Here is a 27,431-nt window from a genome sequence, read left to right on the forward strand (position 1 = left end):
GCCCTTCTTAACCCAGCAATGCCAAGCTCTGATGCGCTCTGCTGTTGTGAACTGGCTGTATTAGTATGTGAGAGTAATTCTGTTCCGCTGTGAAAAGGAAAAATAATGCATTTGAGAAGGCTCTTGCACAGGTGACAGGAGCTAGTTTTTCTCCTCACATAAACTCCAGGCAACACAAGGAGTTTGACTGTAACTGTCACCTCACCTTGCAAACCCTTCGACTCACACCGCTACAGTTTTCAGACATCAGATTATACCAGTCTCTGGCACGGACTGGCCAAAACTTCTAAAACACCTAAAGAATTTTTGAGTTACTGCTTTTTCTGGAATAGTCCTTTTTATTTCCTTATTCTGCTAAATGTTTCAGTGCAGGAGCAAGCTCATTAGGATGTGCTGGCCTTGGAGAAGGGGCTTGCTGCAGAAAGTAGAGAAAGATGTGTGGGCAGGATTGCCTGTTTACTGAGGGCTGTTGCTACACAGGTGGTGGAGCAGGTATAAGCAAGAGCATATAGTCTTGATTGCTGCTTTAGGAAAGAGTGTGTCATCAAGTAAGAAAGTGGCCAAGCAAAGGCTGCACTTTAGGCAGCAGTTTGAAGGATGGCAAAGGTTTGGGGAAAAGAGAGTCCTCATTTTCTCTGCATAAATCCAGCTCAGCTAATTCACCCTAGAGCTGAGGGCAGTGGCTTCAAGTCTCCTCCTGTCCACTTGGAAGAAATTTAATTTCACAGATTGAGACTTCACTTATAGAGGTTTCAACACAGAGGAGACTGAGCAACACCTACTTTAGAATAGCTCACACTAAACTAGAATTATCTGTAAATTCAAAAAAATGAAAATTTGACATAAACTGTAGCATATAACTATAAGGTATAACTGTAATTCCTTCCACAGGTGTGGAGTTTTGGTGGGAGGATGCTATGGCTACTTCTGCCAGGTGAATGCATGCCTTGAGTTGCATACCTCTGCAACAAATCAAATGTGTTACGATTGCAGATAAGAAAAATCATGGAAGGCAGACTGTTAGTAATAAATCATAAATTATAAGGGGATGAAATAAGCTTCTATTAACAATGTGTCCTTCTATTTATTTGTTTATATTTTGTCTACAGAAAATGTGATGCTGGACTGGGGATGGCTTAGGACGACCTTCTGGCATGAAGACAGCTACAAAGCACAAAATACAAAACATGAACTCAGAAAGAAACAAGAAAAAAACAGCATTTTCTTGGCATCAACAAGAAGCTCTTTATTTTTCCTCAAGTTTTCTTTTCTAAAAAAAAAAAAAGTGGAACTAAGACCTTTGCAGAAATGAGACAAACTTGCTCTTCAGGTGACAATATTCAAGCAAGCATGTTGTTTTATTGAATTTAAATTGAAAGAAAAAAGATTTGGAATGGGATACAGTATCAGGAAAACTGAGAAACTGAACTTTCAAAGAAAAAAACCCACAACTTCTTAAACTATGAACTGAGAAATGGATGGAAATACCATTTGAACCCCTGACTACACCCTGTGTGTTGCTAAGGAGACAACATCTTTGTTAACACGACGGTATTTAGGGAATGGTTTACAACATATCTTTTATTATAATCTTTAAAGAAAAAAAACAGAAATATTTAATTAGCTGTGACATTACCATTTCTGTTCTTATGTCTTATTGCACCTTCTTTCTCTAGACAGTGCAGATGTATTTGCAGCCAGCAGTCAAGGGCAGGAAAGATTTCTTTCCTTAATAATCTTTTTATTTGCCACACCCAATAAATTCTTTGTAGGGAAAAAGAATCAACACAAAACGTCCATCTCCTGATCAATACCTAAAGCCTAACAGACAGTTATTATCAAAATAAAGAGGAAATCCCATATTGGGCTCCATACCTACCTATTAATCAAAACAACAGAAAATATCTGCAGCATTGCTTTTCTAAAATAAGACAAAAGATGCCTCCTTGGGTTACACTTTGAACAGGCTATAATCAAAAGAGAACCAAGACTAACTAAGCCCCAGGAAGCCGCATTGTCCCTTTAACCCGCACTATTCCCCATTTCCCATTAGTACTTAACATTTTTCACTATGTTGTGACTGCTATTATTTCATTTAACACTGGTTAATCTGTATCTGAGGTATATGGAAACCCTCTAGATGATAAGATTGGACAGGTTCCAGTGTTGGCAGTTTTCGAGTGTGCACACACTCGGTGTGTTTTGATCCTTCCAGGAGCTCCCTGCTATTTGGACTGCCTGCCAAGTCGTTCTTGGATCAGCCTCTCGCTCAGCTCCCACAGGGCTGCGGCCGTCGCGTCGCCCTGCGCCTGCTGCGCGGGCAGGCAGCGGCAGCAGTTGTTGAAGTACAGCCCTCCCAGGCCCTCCAGCTCCGCCGCCGTGGCGCAGTAGATAGTTGTGGCAGCTCCTTGTTGCTGGAATTTAAAAAAAAAAAAAAAGAAAAAAAGAGAGAGAAAAACCTTATATTAATATATAGAGTGATTTTACCGTTGTAACTTTGCAGCCCTTGGAAGCTGCCTGTCCTGCAAAACCGCTGGTGAAAAGCATCGCGGCCGGCAGGGTCACCTGCCTGGTGACAAGGCTGAAGCCCTGCTGAAGATGCTCCCTGCTTATTTATGAAACACCTTAGTGGGGATTATTTTCTTTTCCTTTCACCTTTAAGCAAAAGAAAATACAATCCTGAACCACAGCTCTGGGGTCTTGGGTCTTTTGCCCCTTTTTCAGTCAGACCTCGGATGGGCAGCAGGGAGAGCCTGGCCTGATGCAGAGGGGCAGGGTCTGCCCTGGTGGGGTTTGAAACCAGAAAAGTTGAGCCAGGTTTAGTAGCAGCACCTCAAGACTTCCTGCTTTTCCTTGCAACACAGCAAGCACTTCCCATACTGCTGGGACACTCCCCTGCCTGTGCCTGGCCAGCAACACAGGCTGACGCATCTTGTTTGTTTCTTTGGGTTTTAAACCTCTTGTACAAAATTAACCTGGGCACTCCAATTAAGACACATCGTGTAAAGTGCAATCGGGATTAGTGCCAAACATGCCCAGGTATCTTTGGTCAACAGTTTCACTGTGGCAGTTGTCACCATTTTCTTGTAAGAATGTTTATCTGCTGAGGGCAGAGAGAGGTTCTGATTTTGCAGAGGCCCAAGGCTTTCCAGGGGATTTTTTTGTTCTGTAACAACCATTTATCATGTCTTATAATGCTTTAAGAAACAGAGCAGGTAGATAAAAGGTATTTGTGGATCAGGAGGGTTTTTTTTTCTTTTTCCTTCTTCTTTTTTGCTTTTCTTTTTCTTTCATTTTTTCTTCTTCGCACCAAGTGAATTTATTGCGAAGAATGAGTGTCTCTGAATTCCTCCAGTAACCTACAGAGCAAGGCCCAGGGTTGGGACAAGCACCCCTGTACCAGTGACAGGTTACTCCCTGACACAGATTAAAAGTGCAGTGCCAGAACAGCTGTAAAGAGGGCAAGAAGCTAGTTTGCTTTGTAAACTATCATTAAAAATAGAACAACACTAATTTAAAACCGATACAATTTATCTGGCATCTTATGATTATTTATGTCCTTATGATTATTATTAGTCCTTTCTGTGGTAACTAATTATGAGCTGATAGGAATCAGAATAAAGAGGCTGCCAAGTATGATTGAAAAAGTAAACTAAGAGAACTTAAATGTTGCCACATTAAGATAATTTAATGGGGAAAGAGAATGGGCTCCAATCTCATGTGATTTTCCCCCAGTCCTTTTTTTCTGGCCTTTTAATTGTCACAACCGAGAAAACTCAGGGTGCTGGTTAGGGGGTCAACCTGAAAGAGACCTCTAATTTGCATTTCCATCCTTCCAGGGCAGCAAGCTGGCTAAAAAGCCCCAGTTCTCCTTAACTGAGGCATCTCAATTTTGTAACTACAACGAAAGGCATATTTGTTTGTAAGACATGCGTTTTTCTCAGAAGATGGGATTAAACTGATAAAGATGTTTCCACAGCTTAGCAATGATCTCCCATCACAAGGTAAACCAAAACTGTCTGTATTAAGTATTTTTAAAGGGTTGTATTTATCAACAGACCAAAATATTTTTAAAGCTAGTATAATACATAGTAATCCTCTTATTAAACCAATATCTTTTTTTAAAAAAGATAAAGCATCTTAAATGCAGTAGTGGAAATGGAAGAGTGTTCTACTAAAAATAATATTAATAGAGAACAATGAAATTCCTATGCTCATTTGAACTATCTTATAAAGCTCCACAGCACAGGTATGATCACTGTATTCAGCTGTTTAGAATGATTCAAAGCCCCTGAAGACTATTAGTATAGGTATATTAGTATTTTAATAAGAGTATAGTTTTTTGCAAGCAATTCAACTGGACTTTTATTAGAATGGTAAATTTAAGCTAAATTGCTCAATGCAGAGTGAGAGTTCTTCAGCTATTGCTGAGCAGCAACAGTCCAGCCAAGCTAAACTCAGGCTAGCTGTAATAGATTTCAGCTAATCCATGAAATGGAAGTTTATTGGAGTAGTTTAAAATCCAAACTAAACAATAATTTATCTTTTCAAATCAGTCAAATTCGATGACTTTTCAACAAAATTCTTAGCAGGCAGAATAACGTGCCACAGTATAACAGCAGTGCTTTATACCTCAAACACTAACACAACCTAAACTCCAAAAGAAGAGAATAGTTTTCCCTGTGTGAGCATAGGATATTTACTTTAAGCGATAAAAGATTATGTGGCTGGAAGCCCAAAGCACTTTATCTTGCAATGCCTCCAGTGTTTCACTGAGAACTGGATGCAAGCAACGTGCCATTTGCTTTTTGGCTGTGTGTATCTTTACTTCTTTCTAAATGTTTCAATCGTGTTGGCTGTTTTGGAAGAAGAAAGTTCAATGGTTTTATCATTGAAAGAAAAGTATCTTTCTTATTACTTAAGAGAAATGCAATTGTATTTATCCCTTCTTTGACAGAGGGTAAAGCTTTAATGTCTCAGAATAATGGACAAACATGAACTCATCAAGCCTAGGAGCTTCCTTCAGACAGCAAAACTACAAACCAAAAGGTAATTCTCAGATTCTCACAGCCATTTGAGCATCTGATTTTTTTTTTGGTGAATGTGAACTAGGTGTATTCTGACATCTGAGGATCTGCCCAAGTGACTTGCCCAAAGACAGAGGGGAATGGGTGTCACCAAATCACAGGATTCAAATCACACTTTGGGTGGAGAGGGAAGTCAGGAGGTCTTTAGCCCAGCCTCCTGCTCAGAGCGTGACCCCTAGGAGCCCTCTATATGCCACACAGAATGGGAAGGTCCTCAAGGGACAAATTTTTGCTTTGCATCTACGACTCAGATACCACAAACCTCTGGGAAGAGCCAGAGGTGCAGATAACTGCAAAGGCCTGCACTGCCAGCCATGCCTAGCCAGGCTGAGAAACCACTTAGTTTCTCAGTAAATATTGTTTATCCCTCATGAACACTGTCTCTTGAGTGACATCTTTATATGTTGGGCCTTATGACAGTTTAATAACAAGTTTTAATTTTTTGCTCATCAGCTTTCCTGTTCACATATCATCAGCATACGACAGCAGAGGATGTTAGGGAATCTAATTAGTAAACAATTCCATACTGCTGATACAAGATGAAACATTCTTAAACCGATAAAAAGAGCACTTTAATCACTGTTGAATGACTTTCAATGCCGAGCGGTTTGTGCCATGTCAGAACATAATTTGAAGAAGATTAGAGTACTATATAAAAGAATTAATGTTAACAACTTCGTTAAAAAATGTCTTAAACAATGAGCCTGTCAGTTGTCACAGACTCTCCCTGATCTATTTTGATTAACGCTCCCCCTCCCAACAATTTCAGCTGATAAACAATGCTCAAAGCTCTGGGCAACCTAAACATTTTTTTTCCATACGTCCGTCAGTTGTAGCGGGTGCTAATCACCAGAGCTGGGGGTCAGCCTTCTTTAACCTGCAACAAAGGCAGCGGGTTGCAATGATGAATACACAGGATAAAGAGTTTGTGAGAAGCCCAACTGAATCTTTAATCATGCTTCAGTGCCATTTCCGATCCAGTCAAACACTGAAAGCTGCTAGGCAAGCACCACGCTATCAATCTTTCTAGCGTATGTAAAATTACCCAGGAATCTTGTTTTGGATTAAGTTGAAGAGTGTCTTAGTAATAAGGGTTCATCATTCTCTTCTGCAAATCATTTGTCAGTTTTGTAATACAATCTTCAGCTGCAGCAGGGTGGGATTTATACAGCAGTTGCTGTTTATTTATAGTTGAGGCTCAAAGATCTAAATTATCCATCCTTCCAAAATCCTTTGTTGAGATGAAAATACTAAGTAGCTACTAGTTCACAGGCATTTATTTCATAACTGCTAGCTGTCAATTTGTAACTGATGGCACTGAATGCCAATTAATATTGAATATCTTAACAGTGAAAGAAAAGGGGTTCTTGATATACAGTATACGGTAAAACCCTCATCAATGTATGCAAGGCATCCGTTAGTATTCTAAGATACCATTTATGTTCCTGATAAGAAGACATATTACACAGTTAATGTTTAGTTTTCAGATTTGTCTACTTTCAAATGCATGTTTATTTTCTAAAATTAGATTCCTGTTCTGAAGCAGGTTTGCATATGAAGCATACAAATAATAGAAACAAAGCCATAGCTTACCTGTATATTTATCAACTACAAATGAATATGATCCTCTCTCAGCTCTGTTAAAGGCACTCAGATAGCACTAAACATTGCCAGTGAGATGGGATCAACTTCTTGAAAAGGAGGTTTTTATTTTCTTATGAAAAATTAAGGATCAAGGCCAGTTATCTTCCTAGCCTGAGGTTAAGTTTAGTACAGTGCATTTTAAAGATGGCCAGTGGAAAGAGATGAATTCAAACTGACAAGAGAGGGGAGTACTTGTGACACGGGCCAGATTTAAAGCAGTGCTTCCTTAAAACTCTTCAGGCTGTTCCTGTTATTCACCTCAGGACTATTAGACAAAGACAACACATCCCTAACACAAAAATAGCAGATCCACACAACGGCCCTGTGAACATGTCATTTATAGCTGAATAACATTACACAGCAGTGTGAAGATGAGGTTGTATGAACTCCAGACCATGAAACCAATGGGGTCTCCCAAACCTTCTATTTGCCTCTGAAAGCACACTGAAGAGTTCAAATCCATTCTACTAGAGAGGGGGAAACTCTCCCCCAGCTAGCTTCACCAGTGGTCATTTTCTGATTTAATGGGAAATATAAAATCTCCTTGGAATACCAAACAAACTGGTATGGAGCCTATTTCCACAATGATCAATCAGTTCCAAATTGCCCAAACTCCAGAGTTACAGCTGCAATTTTATCTTCCTCAAGCCTCATCTTCACCAGGTGTAAATTGGCCCAGGTCCGTTGCCTTCTCTGAAGCCCCTCAGATGTGCAGTTGCTGCAGAGCTGCTCCACTGCTTGTCGCAGTCCTGGTGTTGGTGCTCAGGGCTGCTGGGATGTGCTGCCCAGCTGCTGGCGCCCATGTCTGTCTGAGCTGGGCACAGGCTGCCTGCTGTGGGCTGGGGAGCCTCTGCTCTGGATCTGCTGCAGCTCAGCAGCCCAGCTTTGGCTTACCTCCTGGAAGAACACTGCCCTCAGAATGCAATTGTTCCTTTTGGGATTGCTGGCAACCAACCCCCAGCTGGGATCATGGTGCAGTTGTCTTCTCAAAACATACTTATTCCTTTCTCTGTAATGTTAAAATGTTTTAACAGATGGCTTGAATGGGTAGTTTTTCCCATTGAGTCTTTGTGAACAATGCAGAGCATGATGACCTCTTCTGAAAAACATTAGCAAGTCTAAAACCCTCATGTCCTCATCGAACCTTCAGGTTTCCCCAACACCTGAAGTGCTTTTAGGAGCAGCCTTAAAGCTGTTCGGTGGTATCAACTGTAGCTGAGGGAGCTACTTCTCAAAGCCAGGGGTTACTCTGCTCCATTTCCTACCGGGGTAACTCAGAGGGATAGTGACTTTTCATACAATGCAGGGAACAAGTTTTACTCTCACATGTGAGATGACAGAAGTGTTCAATTTCTGCTGCACTCCTCTTACTCAGAGCAATCCCAGATGCACAGTTATCTTATGAGTAACACTCAGAATATGTATGTATTAGACTCCTGTAAAAAAAAACAGGATTCCCTGATTACTTTTTCAGCAAGGAAATATGAAATTGAGACCTGTCTTTGCTGGTTTGGGTGAGTATGATAAACTGAAATAATATCTTCAGCTAAAAAAAAATATAAAACTTTGGAGCTGCCAAATATGATCTCAGAAACAAATCAGGCTCAGCTGACTTCAGGTCCCATCTCCACCCAAGTGCCAGCAGGAAAACGTGACCTGAACTGACTCTGTAATTACAGTCTTTTCAAAGGTCTCACCGAACCACATCTAAACCAGAGATTCTCAACCACCTCCCTTTCCCCCATCACCACATTTAAACCAGCAAAGCATCTCTTAGAAGATAATACAACGGATAAATCAAAATCTATAAGGTCTGCTTTTTTTCTCTGATGTATTCCTTTTTCAATTAATTCCCAACTACAAAGACTCAAAACTCCATCAGCTTCTCTACTTGCAAAGCATAGTTGGTTTCAAGCTGTAACTTTTCTTAGCCTCCTTAAGACCTTTACACATTTACAGTATTCTTTACATACATTATAGAAGATCAGTGTGCTGTGTTCTTTGAGTAAGGAAACTGCAGTAGCTCATGAAAGAGGATTTGTTTTCAACTGCTGAGGCATTAAGGCTTAGTGATTATTTCAACTACTCAGTATATGCAGCTATATTTAACTTACATTCTGGGTTTTAACTTTGCAAAAGAAAATGTGTCCATTGTAATAAATGTATTTTGATAATGCACCATGTTGTTTGTGTTATGCAACAGCCACATGTTCTCAATTATGGCAATGACAGTGCTTGAAAACTTCCAACATCCAGTGTCAAACAGATTGTCTGCAATTATGCCACAGAGAAAAAAAACCAGTACAATACAGGACATCAAGTTGGGAGAATTGCATTGATTTTTCTCTTTTCAACTTCTGCTTCCCAAGTGAACTTGGACAAGTCACTTCAACTCCAGGTACCTCACTTTTCCCATCTGTAAAATGGGGAGAGTACTTTTATTTACCCACCTCACAGGGGTGTTGTGAGGACTGGTTCAGATTTCTGGAGCGCTTTCACACTTACTGTTGAAAAGCACTCTAGAAGTATCAAGTGTTGTATTACAAACCATTCTTAAAATGCTTAGAAGATGTAGAGCAGGGCTGGCAAAATAGCTGACAAAAATGTAATTACTTTTTAAAATTATTTGTATTCTTCTCTGTTGTACAAACTCAACTCTTTAACCTGTGAAGCTGTCTGCTACACCGGAACCTAACCCAGCCTCTCCCCTCGCTCACCCATGCTCTGTTTCTTTTTTGCCCGGTTCACAGAGAACTTGGTAAAACTTTATTAGCCAAAATACCATTGGGTTTTTCAGGGAGCCAGCCCTGAAAGGCTGCTCCATGGCTTCATCTCTCCTACCCTTTGCATATGCTCAAAAGAGCCACCAACGCATACTGGGATGGGGATTCAATTGCCTAACATGAGTCTTACAACATCTGAGCCACCTGAGGATATTCCATGTGCTCTACAGCTGTCCTCCAGAAAGGACTATCATCCCATGGGTCTGGCATTGTATTTGCCAGCCTCTCACAGGTATCTCAGATAAAGCTGTACAATGTTTAAGATAGCACCAACCTACATCTCTGTGACACCCCATTATTCTTAATACAGCACCTGGAAGGGAGCTGGTTCCCACAACCAGCATTTTATTCCTTCCTTTTCCAAGTATCTTATTCAAGTCCACAGTCAGCTTCTGAAAAATTGTTTTGAGCCTGATACAGAGCCATCTTAAGCTTCAAAAACTTTAATGAAGCATATGGCTTTACCTTGCTCAGCGGCCAGTGCAGCAGTACGCCCCACAGGCTGCTCACCGTGGCCTTTTTACATCACATTTCCAGGCAGATCACTGCTGCATTTTCTTCTCCTGCCTGCTGAACTCCTGTTCACACCCGATTTACACTTTTAAGACATCATTGCTCCACTGAAGTGGCAGTTTTGAACACTGCATGCAAATTGCTACTCTCCAGTATTGCTTCTCTTTATCTTCTTGCAGGCCAGTACGAAGCAGCGGTGCAGTGGTGCACGCTCCTGCTTCTTTCTGGGTTTAGGAAAAATCCCTGAGGAAAATTTTCAGTCTTCAGAGTGTAAAGGGCTAAGGGTGTAATCAGGCTGACCATACTATGTTGCTGTCCATCCTGCCCTATGTGCCAACAATGGCTTCTGGAAAGAAGAGCAGAGAGCACCAAGAGAAAGTCCTCGGACATCACAGCAGCACAATCAGGAGCTGATCATGCCTAAAAATCTTTGTCACTCACTTTCTGAGATTTTACAATATGCATTTACATAAACATGAGTCCTATCATGACTTGTAAGACACTGTCAAAAATAGAAATCCTTTGGAGGATATTGCAAGTCCTCCTGAAACACATAGTCCACCTGCTGAGGGCAGGTTCTTCCATGCAAGGGTAATTTGAAGAGTTAGGCAAACTGGCTGTTGACAATAAACATATCCTGCCAAAAAGGCAGATTAGATATGCTGCTGCAACTAAATAATAGGGCTGACTGGTGTTTGGGCATACGTAGGTGAGAATTTGTTGAAATCACTTCTGTTACTAACTTCTGCTGACTTGAAATATTTTCTGTTTCTGCTGTACCTAACTTTAATTATATATATACTTTATATAAATGTATGTATACATACGGTACTGTATATGCTGTATATATTTATATAGCTTTTTAATATTACTACTAGTCAAAATTTAGACTTTTTCATATGCATTGTTGCAAAGAATGTCATCATAATACTGACATTTGGATTCCTCTTTCATTGCACAGATAATTTTTTAGACTGGCTTTCATTTTAGATACAAGTGAAAACCCCCTACACATACACACAACATGATGCTTTTTAAGCAAGTGACCTTTGTTGGACAAATATTTAACAAGCTGTTTGTTTAGATTTTAAAGACTTTTTTCATCTGTTGATACACACATATGCACATAGACACACAGATACACATTTCAATAATACAATGCATTGAAAAACCACAGGGTGTTATGATGGGAACGTATCATGGTAAGAAATTAACTACTAACACTGTCTTCCAGAAACTAATAAAGGGAATGTATTTTGCAATAATTCAGATCTAGCAAACAGGCCTCTAAAGTCTAGGCTTAGAGCTGTAAGCCAGGCACTCCTGTATTATGTATGTGTGATTTTCATAGATAGCCTGCTGTAAAGCGTGCCCTGTTAGTGCATCTTTCAGGCTCAAAGACACTGGCCTTGTTAATATTTCATTTAGTACATACTGTAGAGTCTCATTTATATTACTTCTATAATTAATGGTGATAGCTTAGGCACTGCCTTTACAAGGAGAGATCCCTGTATGTTGGTCGATGGATAATGAGAAACAATAGATATTTCATTCACCAGCAGCTTGTTGCTAGTTAGTAGGAAATTATCGTGTGTACTGTTGCTTTAATTGCCAGGGTAAATAATGCTGCCGCTGTGTTAGTGAACATTTTAAAGCACTTGATGCAAATAGACTAGAAACAAAACACACAAAAAAAATTACCCTTATTATGCTATACTTTGGCATAGGGAGTTAAAAGGTATGTCTTAAAACATTTGCGTTCTATCATGCAAATATATATTAATATGCATGTGCTGACTATTCAACTACTGTATTTTAGGAAATACAATTATGCTGCCTTTCTCTTCTCCTATGTAGACTGTAAATAACTGTAGATCTTTCTCTTGTTTTCCTATGTAAATATATGTAAATACTAACAAGCTATGCATGCTGATATTCTAGGCAATTTCAGGTACTTTTATAATCTGAAGGCATGTACTTGAACTGGTTTGTTAAAAAAAAAAAAATCAACTCTCTCAAATACTTTAAAGCTCAGTAGAAATTAAAGATTTCTTACTAGACTGGTTCCTTCAATCTCAGTTGCTTTTTTGTTAATTTTTTTCCCCTGCTTTGTCAACATTGTCTGCCAAGACCCACCACCAAGGCTGCACTCTCCAACGCTGCTTCCTGCACAGCGTGGAGTCCCATCTCAGGAGGAGTTCTCCTCCCTGCCCCAGGATGTGCACCACTGAGGTTCAACACCATCCCCATTTGGAGACCTCATCAGAGACTCGGAGAGGGGGGAAGTCTATCTCCTTTGCTCTGACCTCTCTTTCTGCTTAATGATGTTTTCAATTTCATTTTCTCAGCCCATAATCCATCAAGTAAGGATCCTATACCACCAGTGCCAGGACTGGGTTTGAGGGTAGATGCCATCTCAGCCAGGAGTGCTCCATGTCTTTGCTCCTTGGCTGTGCTGGGTCCGGCTGCTCACTCAGACATGCTCCTCTTTTTGAACGTATCTTTATGTTTCTTTTCTATCATGCTTATGACTTTGAGAGACTGTGAAAATAATTTGATAAATAGCTTGATAAATTTCCCCATCTCTTCCCTTCGGTGCTGTAACACACTGGGAGCCTTTCAACTGAAGGAGTGTGAACAAAAATGAAATTACCTAAGATTATAAATCAAGTCACTTCCCACATACAAATTTGGAGGCAAGGTTTTCATTTAGATCTATTCCTTTTTTTGTTCCTGTAATAAATGAAGATTCCTGTGACGAGGACAGTAAGAAGAAAAGAGATGGATTTATCCCCCAATATGGTAAGATTGGGGTAAGGAAGGGGGTAATCCCCTCTGCATTATCTATGGAGACTAAATGCAATGTCAAGTTTTTAATTGAAAGAAAACAGCTTTCATGTCAGAAGATGCTTTTTTCCAGTGTAGATGTATATGAATAAACACATTAATTGACAGGAACTTAATGACTTTTTAAGTTCCTCGAACTTAGTTTGGTGTCTGGGTAAGATCTCTTTTCAGTCCTTGAAGACTCTTTTAAGATGAATGTTTCAAAAGCTGAGCTGACATGGGCATTATGTTCAAGTGCAAGCTGTACTATTCTTTAATAGAGGGCGTAGAAATGGTTCATAGGATTATTATCTTTCTACAGACAAAACCCATTACCTTCACACTAGGAGGGAAAAGCTAGTTTTTAACTTATATAAAACAGAATCAATTATCAATATCTTTGCATGGTTTCCTGGCTCTGCTGGAGAGCAGTTGCAGAGCTAAACACACAGAGCCATTTGGCAAAAGGGCTCCTTCCTACGCTGTTACACCTTTCATTTAATAAAATCACATCTGCAGAAGCAAAAATAAGTAGCAACAATTTGTATGCAGGGCTTCCACCCTGAATGTCACAAGAGGAGACAGGAATCACATTTGCAGGCTGATCGCCTGGCTACTGCTACTTTAGACTTCTTCCCAGTAAAAAGTGAACAAGGGAATAAAAAGCAGTCGCTGACGCAAAATCAAATGCAGTGGCAAACAGCAGGACAGGTCAGAGTCTTTGGTGTGGAAGAAAAGCACTCCTCCAGCAACTTCTGCTATATAAGCCTTACCATCCAGCCTCTGAATAATCCTTTTGTGGGCTTTACCAGTGGCTTTTCACAGGTGGTTATGTTTCCAGTGAGAAAAGGAAAGCTGGAAGGTTAGTTAGTTAGGCTTTTTATGGTGAAAAAGTCCACACCCATTGCTTCTAAAACTACCAAGATTCTGTGATTCTGTGATTACTACAAGTCTTATTACTTTCAGTAGACAACACCTAATCTACTCCAACTCTCTGTCCCTCAACAGAGGGATCAATAAGTGCATTAGCCACCCTTAAAAAACAATGTCACCAGCTACTTTACTAGCACATGCAAACTCAGATGGACATTTGCTGCAGTATGTGCAATGTATATAAAACATAATACTCTAGAAGCTGGTAATGGTATTCGGGAAGGAAATGTTCATTATTAGAGTCTTATCTATTTATCCCATTCATGAGATCTGCTTCTACAAAGCGCATAATGATAAATGGCACATTTGCAAATTATCTTCTGAGTGCTGATGAGAAATCAGCAACCTGCGAGTTACTGTGACTTTGAATGAGTACACTCCACTGCAAGTCTCGTTTGCTGAGACGCCTGCCAAATGAGTGCATTAGTATATTAGGAATCTAATAAATTGACTAACAAGCATTTGATGAAAAATAGCTCTACCATCCGTTACAGTTATCATCACAGCCAACAAGGCTACTGGGGTTGGGATTCTGAAGGCACCAGCTGCTGCTAAGAGAGATGTTGCCACACTGTGCCACATTCTCAGCAGCATCTCCCCGCTAACCGTGCATCACAACAAACCCTCAGCCAGGCAGAGGACCTCCTTCTTCCTTCTGCTTCTTCATGACACTTAGGAGGATTTCAGCCATTGCAACCTTAGTCTTGTCTTTTCTCTTTCCACTGCAGAAAGTAGGATGTTGGGATGGAGGGGAAAACTCTGACAATCCAGCACTGAATGAGTTTCTCTGCCTGGGGAGGAGGTGGGGTAGACTTGTTCTGTTATATGGCTCAGCACTGTTCAAACATCTGAGACTGCTTTCATATTCACAATCTGTAAACTTTAAGCTTGTTAATTATGATCACAAACATGAGGCTAAAGGACCAGGAAGGCTTTGGCTATATTCACACTCAGCAGATAGGCACGGCGTTATTTAATGTCACATAATCAAATTAGTTTCAAGAGTGGCTCAAAGTCTTACTTCTAACTCAGGGTCCTACCGGAAAAACTAAAAGTCAGGAAATAAATCTTCATATGTATCATATCATTCATATGTATCATTGCCTGTATCATTCATTGCTTTGCTGGATATTTAAGAAGCCCAACTGCTTCTATGAGAAAAACTGATGATCCCCCCCTTATGCAAACATCCTCCCTGCCTGGGAAGGCGCAAGCACCTGGCACATTCAAACCCACACAGGACCCACAAACCTGCAGCAGGGTAATTAATCCCAGGGTTATCTGTGCCCAGAGCCCAATGGGCAGGTTTGGTCGCTCTGCCCGGCGAGCCCAGCAGAGCCCACCCGATGTACTGTGGGTGCTGGTCACTCCCCCTGTGCCACCGAGGGGACAGCACATGGCAGATCACAGCTGTGCTGCTCTGCCCTGGCAAGCCCCTGCGAGTAAATCATGTCTTTTCAGGATAATAAATTCTAGTAAGTGCAATATACCCTTACATTCAAGTTTCAGAAATCTTCTGCCTGCCACTTAATTTGTTTAAAGTAGAGAGGAACCTAATTCATTATAAATGCCCATTTATCGTCTGCCAACAAATCCCAGCGAACCCTTTAAAACTATGCATGTATAAGAAAAGCTCCTCCTGTATCTTCCCAAATTCTATCTCTGCTTTTACCTGAGACATTTGCAAGATCCCCCAACTCTGTCAACAGTCGCTCTCCAGTTTTGTTTAGCTTATCATCAACAGACCCTGCTTTTGTGAGTGGACAAGTCATTTGAGTGTGCACCACAGTTATAATGGCCTGACTGACAGCTCAGCCAGATAAACACGAGAGAATAACAGACGTAGGAACAATCTGGGTATTCATTTTGTCCGTTCAACCGGGTTGAAAGGATTTGCCAGCCAAGGGCACAACACTTCAGGCTAATTTGCTCAGCCAAAGCACTGCCAGAGTGCAAGGCTGCAAGCAGATGACTGATGTTGGGGAGATCGGCATCCCCAGATGAGGTACTTATTATTCACCTCTGCCTCATGGGAAATGAAAGCACTATTTATTCAAAGCATCCATTTGAAAGAGGAAAACATATAGAAATGAACTTTGTAACAAAACTTGAACCCTTCTCACTGCTTCCCCACTTTTGCATTAATTCCAGCTTCTTGTCCTCGTCCTCATCGTCCTGCACACTGCAGCATTTTTATTTCCTTGCTTCTTCTCTTTTTTCTTCTCTTTTCCTACCCCTTGGCTTCTGCTTTGCAGTTTTGATCCTGTATGTGACACTGGGTGCTTTATTTTTGCTGTTCACCTTCCATTTTAACATGCACCCACTGAGCTTTGAAAACCTCAGTGGCTCAACTCCATTTTCACAGTGTCCGGTATAGCAGTGGGTGCCCAGAATATACTCTTCTTGTGTCTCACACACTAGATGCCCCCTGCATCCTTTTGGCCAGTACTAGCCCCAGGCTCCTATGGGAGCCATGTGCTGGCAACGCATCACACCAATCACCACACCGTTACAGAGCCCAGCAATGTGGGAACAGGGAAATTACGATGCTGCCCTTCCCAAGGAAAGTTGTCTCTTCCACATTTTACACACCCTGTGTTTAGAGTGACAGAGCCACAAATCCACCTGCTAATCACGTAAAACTAAATGATGGGTAGAACAGCCAAGCTTGTACCAAGAAACGGTAAATGCTACTCTGACATATTCCTCAAGCAAGCAAACAAAATAATAACAGTTTACAGTGGAGGCTTGTGAGTTTGCTCCCATTAATTAAGCTCCATTTTCCAGCACGTTGAGTTTTAAGTCATTTTCTCCAGGATTGATTTCAACAATCCTTTTCTCCCAACAAAGAGCAAAGACCGAAATCTGCTCTCGGTGACAGCAGCACGACTCTACCAGCTTCAGCAAACTGTGGAGCCAAGACACGAGGTGCAGCGGTGCCGTGACAAACCCCAGAGCATTTCAGGAGCGTCCCAGCGGAGCGCGGCGGGCTGGGAACAGTGGCCCTCGCTGAGGTGACGCACTAACAGCCTCAGACACATCACGGCAGGAATGTAAAGTGCACCTGACATTTCTTTTGATCTACTCCTAAGAAGCATTAAAAGGCACATTAATGTGCTGCTTTAGTGCGTGTTCAATGTGATAGTTGGAGACATAACTGAGCCTTTCACAAAAGTCTAATTGGGGAGAAGAATAAACTTATTGTTTCCTCCTCTGGACATGCACCCTAGAACATAGGCAGAGTTGACATTTGCATGAAGTATGTTGCTGTTTTGCATTTTAAATCCAGGCTAGCTAACCATAGGTTGAATGATCACTTTGACTATTACTAGGAAATCAGTAGACGTCCAACAGTAATTCTACAGATACAGTAACTGATATTGCCCAGTGGCAGGTTATCTTTCTGTGATGCTACCGAACACTGAAATTATACAAGTGTGTTTATGGATATTTGCATACGTTTGTATATATAAAAATTGGTCACTTAAAATACCAAGTGAACACTAAAAAAGCTTCTGAGCCTACAGCTCCTAGAGCTGCCTCCATGCAATGGCTTTGTATTGCTCACAGAGATCCTTACACACAAATCATATTCACCTTTAGGAACAGAGTTTTGTGCATGGAGCTAATAATTCTTCTTGACCTCATCAGACTATGAAGTGCCTTTGCATCTCTGTGCTTTCAGTTTCCACGTCAAATTTCCTTCGCTCTTTTAAGACAACCACACAATGAACAAGCTGCTACAGCAAACCAAGTGGCAAAGAAAAAGGAATGTAAAAAGAGAACCTTCCTACCCAGCTTAATCAAGAGCAGAAAAAAGGGAGCAAAGAAAGTCAGGTATAAATTCCATAGTAGAGGTAAGGTGAGGAATGACAATCTGCAGCATCCTAAATTTTGCTGAAGACCACTTACCCATCGCTCCTTTCAGTTTAGGAATATGTTTATACATCTGGCTAGACCTACGTTCAGCTGAACTTTACTTTCTCCTCTGTGCAATGCTCTTTCTTACATCTGCTATGCTGATAATTTATGTGTCCCTGATAAGCTTTATGCAACGCCCTCAATGCTTTATCTCTGGAAGGATTAGAGGCTTTATGCTGCCTTCTTCATTTATCTGCAGCACCTCCTTCCAGCCTCAGCTGGGCTCCTTGGATAGAGTTCTCTGCTGCAGTACTAACGGTGCCAACATTGTTAGACTAAGACATGCACCTCTTAAACTACTTTGGCAAAGGACAGTCTAAGCTGCAAGAACCATTAGCTTATTTTCTTGGAGCTCTCACTCAATTTAGCCACAAAAATTGTAAGGCAAGGGAAGAGGAGGCAGAGAAATGGGAGCCCTGAGAGCCCTGCAGCTCAGCTTGGGGTCCTGGCAGTACCCAAAAAGCATGAACCCACACTGCCAACACACGCCAAGTCCACCCCAAGAAAATGACGTGTCCTGATCAAGTTAGACAGGTAGATTAAAAAATAAAAAAAAATTAAAAAAAATTAGGATACATAGTAGATGGATGCAGAGGTCACCTGGATCATACCACTGGAAACCCATGCAATTCTGTTCTTTTGTATGATATTTATAAAACATTGCCAGTTCTTTCTAGCTGGTATCAACTCAGGATTAAAGGAAACTCCCTTTACAAGTCCACACATGCCACTCAATGCTTCAAAAACACTTTGAAGTCCTTTCTATCTCACCTTTGGATGTCCACATTTTTTATTGACAACAGCATGATTTTCTTCTTACAAACAAGGTATCATCATTGCCACCACAAAGGTGAAAGGCAGTTTTTCTTTGGGCTACTCCTCTGGGTGATGTTCAAGATGGTTTCTGATTAACCCATCTTGAAAAGTGGGAAAAGGAGGGAAACTTGCTGAAATTTCAATACATTGCTTGTCCTACATGAAAAAATTTAAAATACAAAACAAACTTAGAGAGTATGCCAGGATTTCAGCTAGAGCACACAAGGGTTTCATACACCTTCCTTTTAAATGATCTCCTTAAACAGACCTTCAAGAAGTAACCAATTTTGAAAATTCAGCTCTTGCAATATTTGGACCTGTATTCCTTTATAAAAATGCAGCCAAATCTTTCCTAAGGAGACATCTAAGATGCTCCCATGCAAAGTCCAGGGCAGAAGGACTAAGCACAGCATCTCCTGCATTGCTGGGGCAGCTACAGGAGGGAAGGAGGACATGCAGACCAGAGTAGACTCTATCTCAGTATTTTTTGTTTGCTTCATACAAATAAGAATGATAGTCTGTAACAAGATCTCTATTTCCTGTTTTGCCACAATGCCATAGATTTCTAGGATAATACTTTTTTGACAATAAATTTCTATCAAAGTGCAGTGTTGTCTTAAGTGGCAAAATCTATTTAGTTTGGCAACATCTGAAATATATTTATGTTCTGTCCAAATGTGGTATTGGAGCTGCACTATCTAACTCTCCTTACATACTTTTGATCATTTTTTTCAGCCTACTTGTATTGTGGAAGGAAAAATTACTCAGTGGTGTAAATGATACATAACTCCAGGATTTTTAGCTTTTACTTTCTGACAACTCCAAAAGTGAATTTGCTGTAAAATAATGAACTTAAGTGACCCCTGCTGACTTCTCAAGGAATGACATTCCATAGGGAGTCCCATCTATGAAACAATTCAGGTACAAAATTAATCTGTTTGCCTCAGCTCTTTGAACATTTTCTTGGAAAAGAGTCATTCTTTAGAAAGTTATTGGTCATCTGAAATGGCACTTTAGTCTAAAGTTTGAGATGGTCCATCTCATCATGACAAAAAAGGATAAAGGGTCAGATTTGAACCCTTGCAGGAGCCAGACACAGTTAATTTGTTTTTCAGCAGAACTATCAGTTAAGCATAGGTGGAAACTGAACCACTTATACCTGCCCACATATCTGGCTGGTGCCTTCTGGCCTTCTGCATGATATAAGGGGCTAATAAAAGGTGGCAGCGCTTGATGCCAGATAGTTTGTCTCTGCCTTGTTTAATCATTCTGAATAGGATGATGCTCAAGCCCAGCTTGCATTCACTATCAGTCTGTGAGAGGGTTGCTGAGAGCTACTTCTCAGCAATCAGCTCAAAACATCAGCAAGACATCTGTCAAGTACACTTTAGCATCCCCACAGCCTTGAAGTAAGAGAAGTGGCCTTCTCAGTGTAGATACAATATGAAAGGCAGTTGACAGAAATCTTACATCCAGCTGCCTTTCCTCTCAAGGTTTGCAGTCCTGATCCCATTGAAGTCAGTGGGGGCCAAGCCATTGACTTCAATAGATCCAACATTACATAGCATTCAAGATAGAATAAACACAACTGGATTACTCTCAAACTCATTAAAAACCTAAAATCCTATTAGGTTATAGAGGTATCTTAATTCTCGAGAGACACTTGAAACTGCAGAGACTCAGGCATTTCACACAAATCCCAGGATGTGTCCAAATGAGGTGGCATCATTGCCATTGTGCTGGTTAAACTCTTAAAACACGAGCTAGGCTTTCAGCACAAACCATGTTGTTAGGTCCAGTTGACTATAGCACAAACTTGATCAGAACATCTACACTCCAAACAAAAGAACTGCAAGTTCAGATGAACTTTCTCAGACTTCTCATGACCTCATTTTCAGCACTATAACTGGTTAATGCAACTTAATTGTAAATGGAAATGTTTATCCCATGAGAGAGCAGACTTAAAAAAAAAAGGGGGGGTGGAGGGGATAGAAAGTTCATCCAACTTCATTTTCTGTGCTGGTGTTTACACAAACTGAGATATCACACGTGCTGAAAATAATTGGGGAACACGTCGTCAGATGTATAAGACAATCCACTCACGTAGGCATATGCTACAAATGGCTTAATAGCACCCAAGTATTCTTGTACACTGCAAAGCAGATAGGCTTTCCTTGGAATTTTTTTTGGACTAGGTGTTAGTGCAAGTTATGACCAAGAATTTAGCACATCCATTCAAATTATACCTAAAGCACTAAATCCAGCGCAGCAGTAATTTTCTATTCTTTCATACTTCCCAACTTAATGAAAAGAGACATTAATGTCCCAACCACAGATTAATTAAATGGAATCATTAAGAATTATTTCCCAGGTATCTCTTCCTAATACACATATTATCACTGAACACTTCCAACACTGTTTGGAAGGTTAATGTTATTTTGGAAGAATATTTACAGTATCAGTGACAGAAAACCCAATACCTAAAAAAATATTTTCCACCTGCAGCTATCTGTCATCCATCCCACACAAGCTTTGAAAGCTTTCCACTATCTGTCAAAACACAGATTTTGATGCAATAAAGACTGTAATTATCGAGCATTTATAAGAAATAATATTTTTCCCTCTGGTACATGTTATAACAGTTGTTAACATGAAGTATGAATACTAATGCTCCAAGCCCACCTATACTCTTCACAAATGATAAGGAATTTTTTGAATACAGATATAAAGGCAAGTATAATAAAAGAGCAAGATAAGACTGAGTACAGGTCTTGAAAAGCAAACATCAATCAGGATAAGGCTTCTAGAGGCATAAGAAGTTGATTCGAAGTAGACTTTGGAAATAAAGCTGGCAATTAGATCCAGGGATATAAACAGCACTTATTTTGTGTTGGAAAAAGAAATAAAATCTTCCTTTTGCAACCAAAATACAAGGCTACAAGATGTGTGAAGGAAACAATACTGAGTATGCATCAAACCAGCTCTGCAGATGCCACGCGAGCAGATGGCTTAAGCTGACTGAATCACTGTATAAACATTTAACTGGAAGTTTGATTTTATAAGTATGGAAATTATACAAAACAAAAAGAAAGTGATTCTAAGAAGCACTTAAATTAGTAATTTGTAATTTGCTCTGCTAAGATGGCATAGCTCTGCTGCTTTGCAAGAGTCCTTTGATGAGGGAATTCTGGAAATCTGAAGGAAGTTGCGCACGTAAAAGGGAACTCATATGAACACATAAGCGAGACACTTAAGGGTAAATATATACCTTTCCACTGCTGTTGCAGGTCAAATCCATTCCCACTGCAAGTTAATAAAAATCTACATCCCTCCCCACTCTCCATTTCCTCCTTCATGTCTAGATAACAAAGGCTGTGTGACTCTGTTTATATCTCAATAACTTCTACAGCAATGGCTTGTTGTGTCACTTGGGCTCAACTGTAGGATGTGGGCAGGAAGGTCACCAGAGAAAAAGGCTCTTTGTGCATAGATGTCTTCAACAAGTACCAACTGGAAAGCAGAAAGACAAAAATATACAGGAAAGAAAAGAAGAATTAATACATAAACAATGTGGCTTCTTGCTACAGTGTACAGTTTGGACAAAATGGAGTATCAGTTCAATTGCTGGGTATGGCCTGATTAATGCTTAGATGTGTGTCTCAGATGAAAGTCTTCCAGCGTTTTGCAAAGAAATAACAGTGCAGAGCAGGAGGCTGATGATGGGCATAGGGTTTTATCCGGCTTTACTGAAAGCTGTTATCAACCTTTCCCAAAACAGTGACAATTTTTATTCCTGGCTTTACTGGTGACCAACCAGAACAGTTCTAGGACTGAGTCCTGTGCCAGTGTCCCACCTGAGCCTTTAAACGCGGTGTTGCTGCAGCACTACCAGGGTTACTCTGTACAACATCCTCTTCAGACTGCTCTAAAGCAAACATAACCACCACTGCTGCTTATGCTGCATGTATTTAGACATCACCACTCAGAAGGCTAACTGTTTTATATTCCCTGCTTCTGCAAAGCCATTACTTGCTATTCCAGAATGGAGATGGCAATTACATCAGGTGCAGATAGTACTAATAAAAGATTAAGTCAGCTTCTCCCTCAAAACCTCTGTTTTCCCAGCTGTCTGCATTCCAAATTCCCCATTTGGTATAATGATCAAGAAGAGCTAATAACTCCTCCCTTTAAGCAGTTTCATTGTGCCAGGAATAAAATAAATTATCAACCCACTTACATCCCAATGCAGAACAATTTCTTCTAAGTCTTTCCTCCTGATCTTCACTGTTTTTCTCTTCCCATTCATTCCTTTGTTTATATTTCCTTCCCTTCCAGTTTATCCATTCTGAACCAACCACTTCTCTGCTTGGGATTCCCTGATACCGTAAAACAGAGAATCTGGAAATCAAATTGATTTAAGAATTACCACAGTGATTTAAACCAACCCCATCCTGCACAGTACGACATTTTAAATCAAAATGTTTTTCTCTCTAACTTATACCTGGTGTTGAGCTCAGAGAGGCAAAGGTGAGAAAACCCCTTGTTGTCTGTAGATTATGGGAAGCTCCAGAATCTGATCCCATGGGTGATTTAACAGATTAACTGATTCACTTTGTCTAGCTTCCCTCTCCACCTTCCTTTCTGTTTCCATTCTTTCTAACTTTTCTCTGTCTGATTTTATGAACCCACCAAGTCTCACTCCAGAAATGGATTCAGGATTTGCATTTCTCTAACATTAATCTATGAAATGCAGAAGCTGGGGTTTATTTAAAATGTCTGGGTACTGGAAAAGCTACTTAGAAACTTATTTTAAGGAAAACAAACTCCAACGCTTTGCTTCAATAAATATAAAATCTTTGTTAAAATGCAAAGAAGACGACATTTGCTTAGAGTGGATCTTAAACAAAGAAGAGATGCAGTAGACAAAACACTTCAAGTATAACCTATGATGATGAACATTGTGACAGAGTGAAGTTCCACAGCATTGTCCACTTGTGTGAAACCCTGCCTAATTAATATTTGATGAGAAATATATTTAATAGCAGGATAGACTTACAGTAACCAAACTATGACTGATCTATAAACACACTACTAACAAAAACCATTTTTGCTTGATCTTTGTCTGCTTAAGTAAATTATCTCTAACTAAACAATTAGTACACAGACCTAAGGAAAATGTTAATCTGTAAATTGCCTACCTCTTCTCTCCTTGAATGTTGTTGAAACTGTAGGGCAGAATTTTTGTCATGACTCGGGTCATAAATGATAATAAAAAAATTCCAGGGATGCTGCTACAAAGAGCTTAATTCGACAGACTATAAAGTGCTATTCTGAGTGACTTTAAGTACCTTTTCTAAGTACTTTTTATGTGCTGGTGTACTGGAGGAGTTACAAAAAATGGTATTTAGAAAACTGAACTTAGACTCCCATGGCCAGAAAAATTAACAGAATGGTCATTCACATGCACTAAAAGCACATTTAAACCTTTCTTCTCTCCTGAGATGATCAGAAAAATAAATTAATGGGAACTTTGAATTTTGGTACACCTCCATGCAAAACTTCCTCTCTTTTTTAGGATAATAGCAGTTGGTACGTTTCTTCCATCATTACAGGAGCTCAAATACATTATTAAAACCTCTGGTTCAACTACAGTGTTGCATATCACCACTACTCTCCAGCTTCTACATTTTAATTTCACTTCAATCAGAATCAATTATTCTGCTTGCCATCCCTGGCCTCTCTCTCAGCGCTGCAGAAGGAATATCTGCTGGTGACACTGCCACCGTGGGCTCCCACGGACTGTCCCCAGCACCCCACCATCCCCTGCCCCTGAAGGGAAACCATCCAGTTTCACCATGGTCAGGGAGCCCATCACTGCTCTGCCTGTCCTTTCCACAAGAAAGCTGTATGTAGAAACAAGTTATGTGTCCTGAGAGGAACAAACAATTGTGACATGCATGAGGATCACCCATATGAGCCAGCCTGGCCAGGAGAGATGCCATCCCCAAGCAGGGCCGGAGCTTAAGCAAGCTGTGAACTTCTGTGCTGTGCAGGTTTGGAGGTAGCACACGTGGGAACAGAGACCAGCACAACCACAGGCTTATGTGCAGTGACACCGGTGTCATTTACATGTCACGTATACTTAGAAATCTCTCTTGGCAATTGAGAGTGATGAAAACCTGTTGTACAAGGTGTATTGCTTGTGACAAGTGCGATTACACGCAACATTGCCAAACCACGCCAGGAAAAGCTTCTGTAATTTATAGCTGATTGACAGATTTTTACATGCATTATTCTTATATAGGAACAAACAAGGTAGAAAACGAAGTCTTCGTATTTCGAAACACGTATTCGAACGTATTTTGCTCAACGAGCAAAATAGATGTTGGTTACAGAGCACAGGCAATCCTGGCTTGTGTTGGTTGGCCACCCACACTTCTCTGAGTCATCCCAGTGGCTCTGCATGAGTAAATGCTTACCAACGTGAGGACTGCGATGAATTCCTCCCCAGTTCAGAGCTTAAATTCAACTTATTCTGAAACTAACAACTACAAGAGCACGGGAGAAAACAGGATGCACGCCCCTCTGCCTTACATAGAACAGAAGAGAGAAAGGAGGAAACCAATGTATGATGAAATTATGTCTCTTTCTCATTAGGAAAAGTGACAATAGCAACAGACTTTTAAAGTGTATTAGAAATAAGACAGACCCTTGACCCAGATAAAATTTAGCTAGTCCTGAATATGAAGACTTCTCAGAAGCCAGTTAGAGACAGGGTATTCTACTCACTACATCCTGGCTTCTTTGGGGTATTGGCCTGGGTGTCATCCATTTGCTCAGTGTCAAGCTCCTGATGCATCTTGATGTCTAAGGTACGCTTATATTTCATGCTTCTCTGTAACTAGGAATAATTACCATGCTAAGAAGAGTAAATTTCCATGGATAGATGGTCTGGTTGAAATTGCTTTGGGGAGCCAAGTTTGATTATGTAGAGCATCTTCAGAAGTCCTTTATTGGCTGCTTCCTTGTCACATAGAGATGTTGGCACCTCTGTCCCACGTCTTGGTGCTCATCATTACCTGTCTGCCAGCAGTTACCACCCTACACTGTCTGAGCTGCTCACCCCATCACTCCAGACTTGTTTCAGATAAAGACTGATGTAGCAGAGACCTATTATTTAAGCTGTTGAAGACACCAGGCTTCTTTTGCAAGAACGATGTCAGGGCAGTGGTGGCAGCAGTTCTGTCAGAGCGACCATGACGTGCAGCTTGACGTGAGCCGGGGGCAATGAGCTCTTTGGCAGACACAGCCCCCGCCAGGCAGCCATGCATGAACACAGCCCTCGAGCTTGCTCAGACAGCTCTGCAGTATTAATTACAATATCCAAAAATCACCCTGGTGGATTGAGCACGCGTGAAAGCTCTAGTAAGTTAAAACAATAGAAGCAACATTCCTGTTAAAAAAAAAAAGGGAAAATAAGGGACCTCCAATACAAAGCATAATAGGAACAATGAATTTAAAGTAGACTGGGCAAACTCCCTCATGTAAGGGTTCCTGTAGGAAGCTGATGCCTTAACCTCAGTACTCTAAAATTATCAACTGCTTATGCTATCTACACTACAGAATTTACACAGAGTGGCCTGTACAAGTGAAGGAACTTCCAGGAGGCAACAATGGGCCATTTCTGCTGTTGGCTTGGGCTGCCAAAGCACATAAAAGTTCAGATGGCTCAACAACCCAGAACTCACTTAAAGAGTCAATTGAAGCCATGGCAGGAACATGACCACCTTCTCTGAATGCTGGGCAAACTGCACTGGAGTGGTTTGAAGTTGATTTCTCTTCCTTTAAAATAAAATAGCCTGTGAATTGATTAGAAGTAATAGAATTATTGGATGTTAGCAAGGAAGGGGATTTAAGGAAGATGTAATGACACCATCAAAGCTTTGTTGGGTTGCTTTTATTAGCCTGAATCAGCTTAGAGCAGTCCTGACACTAAGAGGTTAGAGGAAGTCTGTTACAGGCTTGCCTATGGGATGAATGCATAACAAAATCCTTTCGTAAGAGGAAAAAAAAAAAAGAAATAAAAAAAATCCCAGAGACACGCACCAAAAAAGAACGACAAGTACAGTACTTTAACAGGGAAAATTTCCTCAGAAAGGAAGCAAGCAATGAGGCTAGGAGAGGAATAAATGGTGTAGAAATGACAATCGCTCTTCAGTCAGGGCCCATGACTGCACTCACTGCTGATAAGATCCAGCATGTGTCAGTTGTCAAGTGTCTCTTGTCACACTTCAATGTGAACTTTACAGCGAAAGGGGGACAAGAGGCACTGAAGGGGAAAATGGCACGGCTCAGAAGGACTTGTGCACTCAGTGTGAAGCCATTTCAATTTTATATTCTAAAGGACTTTGTAGGTGATCCCATGAATGCAATTATTCTCACCTAATAAAAGCAACATATGCTAAGACAATTATAAGATTTTATTATACATCTATTAATTGTATTTAGTTTTAGACAGCAGCTAAACCTAATTTGAAACAAGATGTTTGCAAGGCAGGAAGCAGAAATAATCATGGTCTGTATCTATAAGAATGTTAGTGATTCATTATATTCTTTAGATAAAAAGGTGAATTAATAAAACCTTCCTCTGCTAATGACAATTTTGCCCAGCAATTGAACAACCTAATTACAAAGATCTCATTAAAACAGCATAACTTTTGACTTATGGTGTCCAGTTTGGATGAGTGTACATTTAAGTGCCTTTATCACCCATCAGGAATGTCTATTTGCAGACATAATCCTGGTCTGACAAACCTCACACACTCACCCCTCTACCAAGACATAAAGGTTACCCCATCACAAATTAGCTCCTCTTTGGGTAAAGATAAACTGTTGTCCTGGTGGTCAA

The 27,431-nt window shown here is 40.5% G+C and overlaps 2 protein-coding genes across 3 annotated transcripts in view; one reads left to right on the forward strand and one right to left on the reverse strand.

Moving 5' to 3' along the window:
- MAF (MAF bZIP transcription factor) overlaps window positions 1-1,635 on the forward strand; it is a 188,131-nt gene extending 186,496 nt beyond the window's left edge. Inside the window, exon 3 of the mRNA XM_051629653.1 lies at window positions 1,110-1,635. The gene's annotated coding sequence lies outside the window, so the exon portion shown is untranslated. The remainder of the gene's footprint in view (window positions 1-1,109) is intronic.
- The window catches only part of WWOX (WW domain containing oxidoreductase), a 481,619-nt gene continuing 455,527 nt past the window's right edge, over window positions 1,340-27,431 (reverse strand). Inside the window, exon 9 of one of the 2 annotated variants that reach the window (XM_051629650.1) lies at window positions 1,340-2,414. In XM_051629650.1, the coding sequence (XP_051485610.1) occupies window positions 2,226-2,414 (189 nt within the window). In that variant the 3' untranslated portion in view covers window positions 1,340-2,225. The remainder of the gene's footprint in view (window positions 2,415-27,431) is intronic. The other variant, XR_007890610.1, reaches the window with a different exon arrangement.

This window comes from Apus apus, chromosome 11 (assembly GCF_020740795.1).
Source record: "Apus apus isolate bApuApu2 chromosome 11, bApuApu2.pri.cur, whole genome shotgun sequence".
Classification (NCBI taxonomy): Eukaryota; Metazoa; Chordata; class Aves; order Apodiformes; family Apodidae; genus Apus; species Apus apus.